Source organism: Chiloscyllium plagiosum, unplaced genomic scaffold (genome assembly GCF_037043375.1).
Source record: "Chiloscyllium plagiosum isolate Xiang-an unplaced genomic scaffold, Cpla_swu_hap1 HiC_scaffold_27, whole genome shotgun sequence".
Lineage (NCBI taxonomy): Eukaryota > Metazoa > Chordata > Chondrichthyes > Orectolobiformes > Hemiscylliidae > Chiloscyllium > Chiloscyllium plagiosum.
The window spans coordinates 36,448,940-36,463,265 of record NW_028270165.1 but is presented as its reverse complement, the minus strand read 5'-3'; the positions used below and the strand labels follow the sequence as shown (position 1 = coordinate 36,463,265).

Below are 14,326 nucleotides of genomic sequence, written 5' to 3'. Positions count from 1 at the left end.
TCAATAGATGAAGGGCTTATGCCTGAACCATTGACTCTCCTGCTCCTCAGATGCTGCCTGACCTGCAGTTTTCGACTCTGATTCTCCAGCATTTGTGAGTCTGCAACAATTTTCAACTGTGATCCAATTGGTTCCTGTTTCAGTAAGATTTCAGCATCAGTGGGACTGGAAGAGAGACCCTACTGTTGCAGCAATGCACTGAGTGTGGAGCCTGAAACAGTTATCTGGCCTGGAAAGAGGAATTCAAGGCAGGGAGGGGACATACACGCGTTTGTGTGCAACTGTAGCTTCAGCCATGGAGAAACCATGGAAGTGTGGCGACTGTGGGAAAGGCTTCCGTGTCCCGTCTGCCCTGGAGACACATCGGCGCAGTCACACCAGGGAGAAGCCATTCTCCTGTCCTGAGTGTGGGAAGGCCTTCAGTGATTCCTCTGCCCTGCTGAGGCACCGGCAGGTGCACACAGGGGAGAGGCCCTTCAGCTGCCCTGAGTGCAGGAAGAGCTTCAGCGATTCCTCCGCCCGGCTGAGGCACTTGCGGGTTCACAGAGGGGAGAGACCCTTCAGCTGCCCCGATTGTGGGAAGGTGTTCACTCGCTCCTCCCACCTCGTGATTCACCGGCGGGTCCACACCGGTGAGAAGCCCTTCCCCTGCCCCAAATGTGGGAAGGCCTTCAGCGATTCTTCTGACCTGCTGGCCCACCGTCGGGTCCACACCAATGAGAGGCCATTCACCTGCTCTGCCTGCGGGAAGCGCTTTACACGCTCTTCCGACCTGCTGAAGCACCAGCGACTCCACACTGGGGAAAAGCCCTTAAGCTGCTCTGAGTGCGGGAAGGGCTTTATCCAGGCCTCCAACCTGCTGACGCACCAGCGGGTCCACACTGGGGAGAGGCCGTTTGCCTGCCCCGAGTGTGGGCAGAGGTTCACAATGTCCTGCAGCTTGAACAAGCACCAGCGGAGGCACCAATGATCCTAACAATCAGATTCTGCCGGTAACGCTGCTGAGGGTCACCCCCAGGACTGAACCTCCTGCCCTTTCTGACAGTGGGGGTAGTGGGAGAGTTGGTAGGCTTTTTTGTTTTCTACTGGGGGAGTTGGGGGAAAGGGGGGTGGTGGCTCAGTGGTTAGCACTGCTGCATCATAGCACCAGGGACCCAGATTTAATTCCATCCTCAGGGTGACTGTCTGTGTGGAAATGCATGTAATTCCCCCTTGTGTCTGCATGGGTTTCCTCTGCGTGTTCCAGTGTCTTCCCAAAGTCCAAACGTGCGCATGTTTGGGCGAATTGGCCAAGCTAAATAGTCCCATAGTGTTGATGAATGTGTAGGTGTGGTGCATTCGTTAGGGGTAAGTGCAGAGTGATAGGATAGGAGAATGTTTCTGAGTGAGTTACTCTTCAAAGGGTCGCTCTGAACTTGTTGAGCAGAAGGGCCCGTTTCCACACTGTAGTGGTTCTATGTTTCTATGAACCTTGCTTCCAGTGGGCGCTGCTGCTCATTGAGCCCAAGACCCGCACAAACCTACGACCACAAGACCATTGGAGCAGAAGTTAGGATATTTTGTCCCATCGAATCTGCTCCACCATTTGTAAGAGACAAAATAAAAAACTGCAGATGCTGGAATCTAAAATAGACAAACAGGAGGCTGGGCACAACAAGGCAGGCAGCACCAGGACGTGGAGAAGTCAGCATTTCAGGTATTATCCCTCAGGACTGAAGAAGGGTTCTACCCGAAACCTTGACATCTCCATCAGAAATGATTTATCAGGATGTTGTTAGAACTGGAGGGCATAGTTTAGAGTGAGAGGGGAAAGATTTAAAAGGGACCTAAAGGGAAAACTTTTCATGCAGAGTGTGGTGCGTGGATGGAATAAGCTGCCAGAGGAAGTGGAGAAGGCTGGTAGAATTACAGAATTTAAAAGACATTTGGTTGGGGACATGAATAGAAAGGGTTAGAGGGATTTGGGCCAAGTGCTGGCAAATGGGACTAGATTAAGTTAGAATATCTGGTCAGCGTGGACGAGTTGGACTGAAGGATCTGTTTCCGCGCTGTACCTCTCTATGACAACTGGTCCTGATGTAAGTTTAGAATTGAGTAACTTTGAATAATTAAATCTTGTTGAATTCAACTCCTGAAAGGTTTCAAATGAACCGCTCCAAGCGATATGAGTTAACTATGCCGAGTTGGATAAAGTATCCCATCAAGTTCAACATGAATGCACAGTTGAAGAAGTCAGAAGTCACACAACACCAGGTTACAGTCCAACAGGTTTATTTGAAATCCCAAGCTTTGGGAGCATTGCTCCTTCATCAGTGCTGCTCCTTCATCACTTCACCTGATGAAGGAACAGTGCTTCGAAAGCTCATGAGTTCAAATCAATCTATTGGGATTGTCACCTGGTGTTGTGTGACTTCTGACCTGTCCACCCCCAGCACCTCCACATCAGAGTTGACGAATGAGATCAGATTTTATTCAGCATGATTTAGTGAGATATTCATCTGAATGCCCTTATGCCTGAAACATCGATTCTTCTGCTCCTCGGGTGCTGCCTGACCTGATGTGCTTTTCCAGCACCACACTCTCAACTCTGATCTCCAGCATTTTCAGTCCTCACTTTTTCCTGGTTCATTGGAAACTCAACACTGTCAGAGTTACAAACCGGTCCATGCTGACCAAAATGTTTGTCAACACTAACCTAATTTCCCTGCACTTGGCCCATATCTTTCTAAAGCTTTCCTATCCATGTATTTGTTGAAACGCCTTTTCAATGTTGTTAATGTACCTGCTTCAACCACTTCCACTGGCAGCTGTTTCCCCAGGCGAACTACACTCTGTAAATATTTTGCCCCACATCTTTTCTTCCATCTTTCTCCTCTCACCATAAAAACGCGTCCTTGCTCTTGAAATCCTCCGCCTCGGGAAGAGACAGCTACCATTAAGCTAACTCTACCCCTCATGGTTTGAAAATATTGCCTCTCAACTTCCTCTGCTCCAGTGGAAAAACATCCCAGCCTATCCAGCCTAAATTCTAATTTGATAATAATGGCAGTGATGATTTTGGCTGTGTGTGTGTCAAGGATCTCTCATTTCTCAGCCAATGCTGTGCCTCTTAAGTTCACCTGATCTTAAAACGAATGGCACCCTATTCAATTAAAATGTCCATGTTTTCTGTGTAAAGTCGGTCCTGGTCAGGAAATATGCAGTGGTGTCTTACATTCCCGTAGACTTCTTGTGAGCGGGTTCATATGCTCTGTTTTGAGATGTATGAGTAAATCTTCAGAACTAAAGATTAATGCAGCACTTTATTCATGTCTCATTATTAAAAACACTTTCTCCATTTACAGATATGATTGAGAAGCTTCTCCCAATGAATCTTTGACTGATAACAGCATTTGTCAGGCTTTTGAAAGTCACTGCAGCTCTGTCACAGCACAGGGGAGGGCTCTTTCAGACACAACGCGTCATGCAGAAAATTCTCCCACATTAGTCGAGCAAAGGTGACGTCTTTTTAAGACATTGTGAAAATTGAAAGGGTTCAGAAAAGGTTTGGAAGGATGTTGCCAGGGCTGCAAGGTTTCAGCTACAGGGAGAGGCTGAATACGCTGGTACAATTTTCCCTGAAGCTTCAGAGTCAGCCAGAAACATCTGTTGAATCAGGAAACATCTCTTCCTGCAGCAGCTTCAGACAGACTGCTTGCTAAAACCCAAACCAGGGGAAAAGAATGGGACAACTGCCCTTTCATCGTAGAAGTGTTTTAGAAAACAAAATGTCAAACCCTTTTCCCGGATTCTTGCCTTAGCCAGTATCTGTTAACCATTAGCGAAATCCTTAATCCTAAACGAATGGGAAGCTCTGCCTTTTACAACTCCTCCTGAAAATAAACCAACAACGTAATCTTCTTAAAGGAGCAGCATGATCACAACAAAAGCACCTGAACTGAAACGTTTGTAACAGAAGGCTGTACAGTTAGCAGGACAAGAAAACGGTTTTCAATTTCACCAATCAATTTAAATCAGCCCCCTTGGCTACCAAAAACTTATTAAATTTAAATCCTAAAGTTTTGACAACAGGACCAATCCTATCATAAAGAATTGGCGCTCTCAGTCATCTGTGTATTAGAGAAAGCATCATTTAGAAAAACAGAGAAGGGCATTCCTGACAGAGGAATCGGAGGAGGCATCCCCGACAGAAGATGGCACAGAATATTCCGGAAGACACATAACCTGGTTGTAATCTGAGAGATTAAATTCTATTTTATGTTATCTGAGTGGGACATGTATTGATTGGAACAGCATACCAGAAGAATCTTGATTTATTCCAGAATACCCAGTAGTTAGGACGGATTTATTCAGTTTGTTAGTAGTTTTATTCATTTGTTCACCGTGAGAGTTGGCTAAATAAATTGCTGATTGTCGATGTTAAAGTGTCAGGGATTTATTTTTAACACTACAGCAGGTTACACCACTTATCACACTGACTTTACAGATTAAAGGGCAACGTGCCACTCTTTGGACGTTTCAGTTTGAGATCTTGGTGAGGGGGGAGGGGGGTTCAGTCTTCGCTTTGTAACAGTATTGATGACATTCTCTTGAATGCAAAGGAGTCAATCCTTCTCCCAGCCTCTTAGTGTGGTTGTGGGTGAATCACCTTAATTTGGCTCCTGACTCAGAAACCGCACAGAGAATCAACTGCTGAAATAATGATTTGCACTTTATTGCATGTAGCAACCACAAATAAAACCCCTCAAGTTCATTCAGCTTCACCACCCCCCCCCCCCCCCCCCCCAACTTGGCTATCATCCAGTTGATGGCTGAATTTAAATGGGTTTCCACAGAAGTTGCCCATCTCTGGAAGTTCCAGGGGTTTGATGCGGTATTATTCTTCTGAGTACTGCTGCGGCTGCATCATTCTGGAGTTGAATTTTGGTGGCGTTTCCTCAATTTCAAATCTGTGGTGTGACTTTTTTTTAAGACTCTAACATCACCTCACATTGCTGGAGACCTCAGGTCTGTAGCTTACCTTCTTATCCTTGAGGGTTAGCTGTCTGTTTGAAACAGTCTGCCCTGCAATTAACCCCGCTATGTCAGGGCTTTCCTTCTACAGGCAGAATTAATTGTACTTTTGTCACACTATTATTAAATAACATTATCTTACCTGTCCCAAGAAACAACTTATTGTGTTGCCTCCTTCTTCCCAGGGATGGTTAATAAGCCATTTATCGTATTGAATCTGCTCTGCCATTCAAGCATAGCTGATATGTTTCTTAATCCCATTCTCCCTGTAACCTTTGAGCCCCTTGATACTCAAGAATGAATGAATGGTAGAGCAGACTCAATGGGCTGAATGGCCTAATTTCACTTCCTGTGGTGTCACAGTTTCTCGTCAGCCCTTTCGTTTCTTGGTCCAGAAAGCGTTATTGTTGACCCGTGAAGTTTGGGAAGCTGTGGAGTTTACAGGTGCACACCACGCTCCTCTCTGCCTCCTCCCAGAATAACGATTCCTCCTGAGATACTGGCAGTTCTTGAGATCCCTGGATATCCCGGAATACAAATCAGTGTGTCTGGAAGTCTCTGCTGCTACCCTGGAACAGAAGGATTATGCAGAGAAAATTCAGAAATCCGAAGAGCAAAGAGACTTGGGACTTCTAGCCCAGGATTCTCTCAAGGTAAACTTACAGGTTGAGTCAGTACTTAGGAAGGCAAATGCAACAACGGCATTTATTTTGACAGGACTTGAATATAAAAGCAGGGATGTACTTCTGAGGATCTATAAGGTTCCGGTCAGGCCACAATTGGAGTACTGTACACGGTTTTGGGCCCCATATCTCAGGAAGGATGTACTGGCCCTGGAACATGTTCAGAGGAGGTTGATGACAAAGGTCCCAGGATTGAAAAGCTTAACATATGAAGAACATTTGAGGACTCTGGGTCTATACTCAATGGAGTTTAGAAGATGACAAGGGAACTAATTGAAACCTTCAGCATACTGAACAGCTTAGACAGAGTGGATGTTGGGAAAATATTTCCATGGGTAGGAGAAAATAGGAGCCGAGGGCTCAGCCTTCAAGTAAAGGGAAGATCTTTTGGAACGGAGATGAGGAGAACTTCTTCAGACAGAGAGTGGTGTATCTATGGAATTCACTGCCCCAGAAGGCTGTGTAGGCCAGATCGTTAAATATATTTAAGATGGGATAACTGGGTTCTTGAGTATCAAGAGGATTAAAGATTACGGGGAGAATGGGGTTGAGAAACGTATCAGCCATGATTGAATGGTGGAGCAGATTCAATGGGCTGAATGGCATAATTTCTGCTCCTACAATCTTATGATATGCTGATGTGTGGAGGGGTGAGAATGGGGGAAAAGAGATAAAGAGGGGAACACAATTAAGGTGAAGCTGGATACAGATACATAGGAAATACAAGAATTGTACGATAAATTTCAGACCACATAGAAGCACTGGCATACAGAGGGATCTGGCCATATAGATCTCCAAAAGTGGCAATACCAGCGGGTAACGTGATCAAGAAGGCACACAGCACGTTTGCCTTGAATGTCAGAGTTGGCGAGTTATGTTACAGCTATTTATTCCGGTCACATTTAGAATATTGCGTGCAGTTCTGGTCCCCCACACTACCAGAAGGACATGGATGCTCTGGGAGAGGGTATAGAGAAAGTTCACTCGGACATTGCCTGGTCTGGAGGTCTCATTATGAGAAGAGATGTGTGAACCTGGATTATTTTCACTGGAAAGATGGAGGCAGAGGGATGGCCTCATCAAAATAATGAGACACACAGATTGACTGGACGGGGACGGCGTGGTGGCTCAATCATTAGCACTGATGCCTCACAGCGCCAGGGAAACTGGTTCGATTTCAGTCCCAGGTGACTGTCTGTGTGGAGTTTTCACATTCTCCCTGTGTCGATATGAGTTTCCCCTGGTTTCCTCTCACAATCCAAATGTGTAGATTATGGTGGAGTGGCTATGCTAAATTATCCCAATGCCCAGGGATTGGCAGGTTAAGTTGGATTGTCCGTGCTTAAATTGCCCCAGAGTGTTCAGGAATGTGAAAGTTAGGTACATTATTCAGGGGTAAATGTCGAGTAATAGGGGTTGGGAAATGGGTCTGTGTGGATTATTCTTTGGATGTTTGGTGTTGGGCCAGATAGTCTGTTAGATAGTCAGAGGCTTCCCCCGGCCCCCCAGGGTGGAAAAGTCAACTACAAGAGGGCAAGTTCAAGGCGAGAAGGGGACAGTCTGGGGGAGAATTGAAAGGGAAGATTTTTCACACAGTTGGATGGTGGATGCCTGGAATGCACTGCCAGTGGATGTAGTGGTAAGAGGCACCTTAGCAACACTTAAGGTGTATCTGGATAGACACATTAATGGGAGGTGTATACAGGGACAGAAACCACGCATCGGAAATCAATAGCAGGTCTAAGTTAGGATTAAGAATTGGCACAGGCTTGGGCGGGGAGGGGGCAGGGGGTAAAGTGAACTTTCAAAAAGCAGGGGATACCTGTATGCTGATGAAGGGGTGGGTGGAGGCTCAGGTGGAGCATAAACACTGACAGAGGCCAATTGGATCGACTGTGCTGGAGACTCAATGGGACAGAGACAAATGTATCTATTTCAGATCTACCTGCACTTCAGCCGCTTCTGTGGACTGTTTCCGTAGGGAAGCTGCAATCCCAGGCTCAGAGAGCGTCAGCCCCAACTGGAAGTAAAGTGGGTGAGAGAGCGTCCATTCAGCATAAAGGAACTCCTTACCCCTCCCACTTCACCCACTAAACAGGGTTCAAGATGTGACTCTCAGCAGCGGTAACAGCAGAGTCCCACCCGAATCCCTGCACCATCTCACTTGTGAAGTTGCTGGTGTCTCCACAAGTTGCACGACTGGGTGAAGCCCTTCCCACATACTGGACAGGTGAACGGCCGCTCCTTGGTGTGGATGCGCTGGTGTTTGCGCAGGGTGGAGGAATCACAGAAGTTATTGCTCCACGTGGGACAGGTGAACGGCTTCTCCTCAGTGTGGACGCGGAAGCTGAGCAGCAGGTGATACGACTGGGTGTAGCCCTTCCCGCACACGGAGCAGGAAAACGGTTTCTCCCTGGTGTGCATCCGCTGGTGCGGCAGCAGGTGGTGAGACTGAGTGAAGCCCTGCCCACACACGGGGCAGATGAACGGGTTCTTGCTGGTGTGGACCCTCTGGTGGGCCAGGAGGTGGTGTAACTGAGTGCACGTGAACAGCCGCTGCTCGGTGTGCAAACGCCAATGAATCTCCAGCACAGATGGCGAAGGGAAACCATTCCCACACTCCCCACATTTCCACGGTTTCTCCATGGTGCAGGTGCCCTCGTCTGTCTCAGACCTTAACAATCAGTTGAAAACTCGCTCACGCTTACAGCATATGTGTGGTGTTACTGGTGAACCCTCTGATAATTGGAACACTCTCATTCAGTCTGTAAAACTTGTTCCAGTCACTACTCTGGTGTGAGGGTATGTGAGACTCTGAGTTTCCAGTCACACTGACGTTTAAAACCTAACTAAGCTGACAGACCTTCTCTCATTTGTTTTCAAGGCCATCAATATCCACGTCCTCGTGAATCAAGTGACTGTCAGACTTTGATCTGATGTTTGGTCTGAGATTTCTGCCGCCAAATTCTTCTCTTGTAATATTCCTGTGAAGTGATTGCAAAGGTCATCACAGTCAGTCCATGATAGAAAATCTGAACGTAATTCTAGTTACTGTGGAACATTCTTTCCTCTCAATCCCAAAGATCTTTGTGTAGATCTATATGTAACTGTAAACCGACAGGGTTATGGGGCAGACTGCATACCTCCACGAAGAGTTCACATGGACTCAAGTTGCTGAATGGACCTCTGTCGTGCAGTATTGACACTCTTACTGAAGATCTACAATATGCTGCAGTACGATATTATAAGCCCAAGAACAACTGCAAATCAGACGAGGTCTTTTCAGAAGTTTGACCATGAACTTCTGAAGCTGCTGCTGCTCTTCCCCTCCCTCGCTGAATGAAGATTGATCTTCACCCAAACTGCAACTTCCTTCCTCTGTCCAAATATTTGTGAACACATCCCTTTTTTTGAAGGATGGCATGTTTTCTGATCATCACAATTAAAGGGGTGTCTTCCCCCTGATATGCAAAGGGGCAGTCAGTCAGGGAAGGGCAGGGTCACGTCTGGTGTTGAAGTGTGGAATCTGTGGTAGCTGCAACAATTCATCCCAACTCCTGTACTCAGTGCTCTGACTGATGAAAGCAAGCATGCCGAAAGTCTTCTTCACTGCCCTGTCTACCCATGACTCCACTTTCTAGGAGCTATGAACCTGCACCCTTACATCTCTTGGTTTGAAATACTGCATATGAAACAGATTTGGTGCTTGTTGGTATGTGTTATTATTAGGTGCTTATCTCGACTCTAATTCGGTATTTTATACTGAATGCCATGACTGATGAAGGCCAGTGTGCCATAACTTTCTACCTGAGACTCCACTTTCAGAGAACTGTGAACATGTACTCTAAGATCCCTCTGTTCCACTACACTCCTTAAGGTCCTACCATTCACCATGAAATTCCTACCTTGATTTGACTATACAAAATGTAAGACAAGATTAGATTAAGACTATACAAAATGTAAGACAAGATTGGAAACAGGCCCTTCGGCCCAACAAGTCCACACCGACCCGCCGAAGCGAAACCCACCCCATACACCTACATTTACCCCTTACCTAACACTACGGGCAATTTAGTATGGCCAATTCACCTGACCCTGCACATCTTTGTGACTGTGGGAGGAAACCGGAGCACCCGGAGGAAACCCACGCAGACATGGGGAGAACGTGCTTACTCCACACAGTCAGTCGCCTGAGGCGGGAATTGAACACGGGTCTCTGGCGCTGTGAGGCAGCAGTGCTAACCACTGTGCCACCGTGCCGCCAAAGACCTCACACCTATCTATATTAAGCTCCATTTGCCATTAAACTTAAACCTATGCCCTCTAATTTTGGACTCCCCCAACCCAAGGGAGAAGACCTTGCCTATTTACCCTACCCATGTCGCTCATGATTTTATAAATGTCTTTAATGTCACCCCTCAGCCTCCAAAGCTCCAGAGAAAATAGCTCCAGTGTATTCAGCCTCTTCCTGTAGCTCAAACCCTCCAACCCTGGCAGCATCCTTGTAAATGTTTTCTGACCCTTTCAAGTTTCACAACACCCTTCCTGCAGCAGAAAGCAAAGAATTGCATCCAGTATTGCAACAATGATGGAACCAATGTCTTCTCTGAAGAGGATTTTAAAACAATATTTATAACTACAAGCAAATCAGGTTAGTTGGGCATGGCTTTCCAATAGCAGTTTGTTTTGGTTGTCCTTCATTAACCTATGCTTTATAATATATAAGAAAATATTTTGAGGGATGGGATTGTTCCTAGCACGTCCAACATTTGCTCCCCATTTCTCATGGCCTTTGGACTGAGCAATTGGCTACATGCGAGAAGGCAGTTGAGAGTCAACCACATTGTAGTAGGTCTGGAGTCATGTGGTGTGAGCGTGTGCACGCGTGTGTAGGGTTGTGAGTGGTAGATTTCCCTCCCTAAAAGAACACTTTCACAACATTCTGTAATGATTGGACAAAAACAACAGTTCTGGCAGCATCTATGAGGAGACGACCGTGTTACTGTTTTGAGTCCGGTGGCCCTTCAAAATTAGGCTGGATTCAAAACATTGACTGTTTTCTTTCCACAGATGCTGCCAGACCTGCTGCATTTCCCCAGCAATTGTGCCTTTTGTTGCTGATCTCCAACATCTGCAATTCATTGTCTTAGCCAATAATGGTTTCCTGGTTGTCAGTACAGAGACAACTCTCACTTCCAGATCTTTTTATTCGTTGAAAATAAAGTCCACTAGCATCCATGATGGGATCTTAATTTTTGTTCTCAGAAGACCGAGATCTCTGGGCTACTTAACCAGTATCACGAGATCACAATCTTCCCTTCACTGACAGTGACATTGACAATCTTGTCCTGAATATTTTTCATTATTCATTCATGGAACGTGACACTTGGTCTCCCAAAAAATAACCAAGTGCCAATTCAGAGGGCAGTTAAGAGTCAACCACATGACTTTGGATCAAGAGTGACACATTCACCAAACGGGGAAGGACCGAAGATTTCCTTCCTTAAAAAAGGTTATTAGTGAACAAGATAGGTACTTATGACAATTGATAAGATCACCAAAGCAGCGATAAGTTTATATTCCAGATACATAAATTGATTTCAAATTGCATCGAGGCCATAGCAGCATCAATTTGAAACTCCAGATGTTAAATCCAGTAACAATGCCCAAATGCCACCAACTCCCTACAATCTCTAGGCTTCCCAACACTGACTGGTCTGTAATTGCCAGTTGCATCCTTTTCCACCTTACTATTTACTATTCAATTCAGCCCATTGAGTTGACTCTACGATTTATTCAGATCACGATAATTCTGGGAAACATTTATTCCATTTTGCTGCCATTTCCCCATAATCCTCAATTCCCTTACTGGTTAAAAAAAATCTATCTCAGCCTTGAATGCACGTAACAACCCAGGCTCAACAGCCCTCTGTAGTATCAAGTTCCACAGATTTACTGCCCTCAGGAGAAATTCCTATCTGTCCTAAACATGCAATCTCTTATTTGGAGGTTACTTCCTCTGGTCCCAGACTCACCCACTTTTCCACGTCTAGCCTGTCAAGTCTCCTCAGAATCTTGTACGTGACAATAAGGTTACCTCTAATTCTTCTAACTTCTAATAAGCACAGGTCCAACCTATTCAGTTCTCCTCATAAGACATTCTTTCCATCCCTGGTATCATCATGGTAAACCTTCTCTGGCCTGCCTCCAATGCCAATATATCTTTCCTCAGGTAAAGGGCCCTAAACGATTCACAGTATTCAGTTGTGGCCTGACTAATGCCTTACATAGGTTCACTATAACCTCCCTACATTTCTACTCTATTGAAAAGGCCAACCTCCCATTTACCTCCCTATTACTCACTGAAATTGGATGAAGAGATTCGTGGACGTGATTCCAAATCCCTCTATTCTAAAGCTTTCTCCATTTAATATTCACTTCTTCACCTCCTAACAAACTGTATTACCTCATTTTCCCATCTGCCAAGCTTTCGCTCATTTGCTTAGCCTGTCTATATCCCTCTCCAGATAGCTAATGTCATCCTCACCACCTGCTTTCACATCAACTGTCTCTTCTGCAAATTTAGCAATAGTACATTCACTTTACTTATCCAAGTAATTCGTGTATATATTGTAAATAATGTTGCCCCCAGCGCTGATCCCTGTGGTACACCACTAGTTGCAAGTTGTCATCCTGAACATGCCACTTACCACAACTGTGGTAGTTAGCCAATCCTCTATCCATGCTAACATACAGCCTCCCAACACCGTGGGCTCTTTGCTTACTATTTCATGAGATGTGAATATCATTGGCTGTGCCAACAACTCTTCCCAAACTTACCTTGAAATGGTGGTGCTGAACTGCTTCTTAAATTGCTTCACAAATATGGTGTGGACTGCACCAATGTTCAGGAGTGATTTCCAGCATTTTGTTCAATACCAAAGAAACAATGCGATATATCTTGCAGTCGGAATCCTGTGTTCACATTTGCTTGTTCTTGGTGGTTGAGGTCATGACTTGGAAGGTGCTTTTGAAGAACCACCACTCATGCAATCAAGCCAGACTGATAGATTGTGGCCCGAGACTCTGCCATTTTGACTTCCCTCATCAATCTACATTCTTTCCAGCGAAGTTTCAGTCTCAAACCGCCACGCAATGCCTTCTGTTACGGCTTAAAAGATAAGAATACACATGATTACCAACCGTATTTTGGGTTGTATAAATCTTTGCCTGCCAGAATTATTTTCCAAAAGACTTTAATTAAACTGGGTGACTGCATGAAATGGTTTGTTGGTCAGACTATAATCATCATCCTCAAAGGAGACAATGCCAGTAATACCATTGAACTCGTCTTTTTGTTTAAAAAGCACAAGTTCTTGATTTATTTTTACAACTTACTGGCATTCACACCTGCACATTCAATGTCAAACTCAGACAACATAAATGAAATTACACCATTAATTTTGTTTTACAACAATCCAACAGATTAATTAATAATACACAGTGAATACCAAGGCTTATTAATGTGAAATTAAATTTGGCTTTAAATGTAAAATCGAGATGAGAGATAACAAATGGGGGAAGGGCAGAAGGCAAGAAATGCAGCATCATAGAAGGTGCTCCTCCAGGGAGTGTATTTTACCAACTACAACTGCTAAATATAAACAAACACTCTGACATGACCCTCCGGTTTTAATGGAAACCATACTCCCATACAGGAGGTACCATTTAAATAAGTTAATAGATACAAGCCTTGAGCAAATCCAGCCTCCAGCCGGGCCCGCCGCTTCTTGGAGCTCGGAGAGGGGTTCGCACTCATTCATTCAACAGGAGGCGGCTCAATTTATTGTAATGGGCACGGAGGGTACAGTGGTCGTGTCTCATGTTGAGGAGGAAGCTGTTTCGTCTCATTTAACAGAAGAGGACCTATTTACTAGAGTTCTTTTTTGTGGTGCAGCTGTAGTCTCCCATAGAGCCCTGAGACTCAGGTTCAAATCCCACTGCTCCAGCGTGTGTAATAACATTACTGCCCAAGCCACGTGCCAATTGGTATAGGGATAAGAAAATTAGGGAAGTAAATACGCCAACCTGTTCAATGCTATCTCCAATCATTTTACTTCCTGTCCCATTCGTACTCCAGGACGCCCAGCCTCTTTTAACGAAGGTTCTTTTTGAGAAGTTTATTCGGGCATTTTTGTACAAGTCAAGTTAAGAAAGCCGGGATCTCTCGCAAGACTGCACGGTAGACAGCAACTGTAATTCTCGGCGGGGAGGCCGAATTATGAATTCACTAATAGCTTCGCTGAAGCGATGGTGCAGCCTGCACCCGCAATTGGTCAGCACGTTGGGGTGTTAACCGAAAGGTTGGTGGTTCGATCCCACCCAGGGGCGGTGTGTTCGCTGCTCTTCCTCGGCTTCGAAGCTGAACGCTTTTAATGGGGTCAGGAAAGTGTTCCCCAAACGGAAATCCTCTCCACAAAGGGTTTTCTGAATTCAATTAATGTCTAACGTAAGGGACTGCGGATGTGGAGAAGCCGACACAAAAAGAGAAACTCGGCAGGTTTGACAGTACCTGTCGGAGAAAACAGAATTTTGAAATGTTGTCTCTGATTCTCTTTCCACAGATGTTG

The 14,326-nt window shown here is 45.3% G+C and overlaps 1 protein-coding gene across 1 annotated transcript in view; it reads left to right on the top strand.

Annotated features, from left to right (window-relative positions):
* Positions 1 to 295: 295 nt before the first annotated feature.
* The window catches only part of LOC148143614 (uncharacterized), a 73,572-nt gene continuing 59,541 nt past the window's right edge, over positions 296 to 14,326 (top strand). The window contains exon 1 of the mRNA XM_087975245.1: positions 296 to 894. Within this exon, the coding sequence (XP_087831371.1) occupies positions 296 to 894 (599 nt within the window). The remainder of the gene's footprint in view (positions 895 to 14,326) is intronic.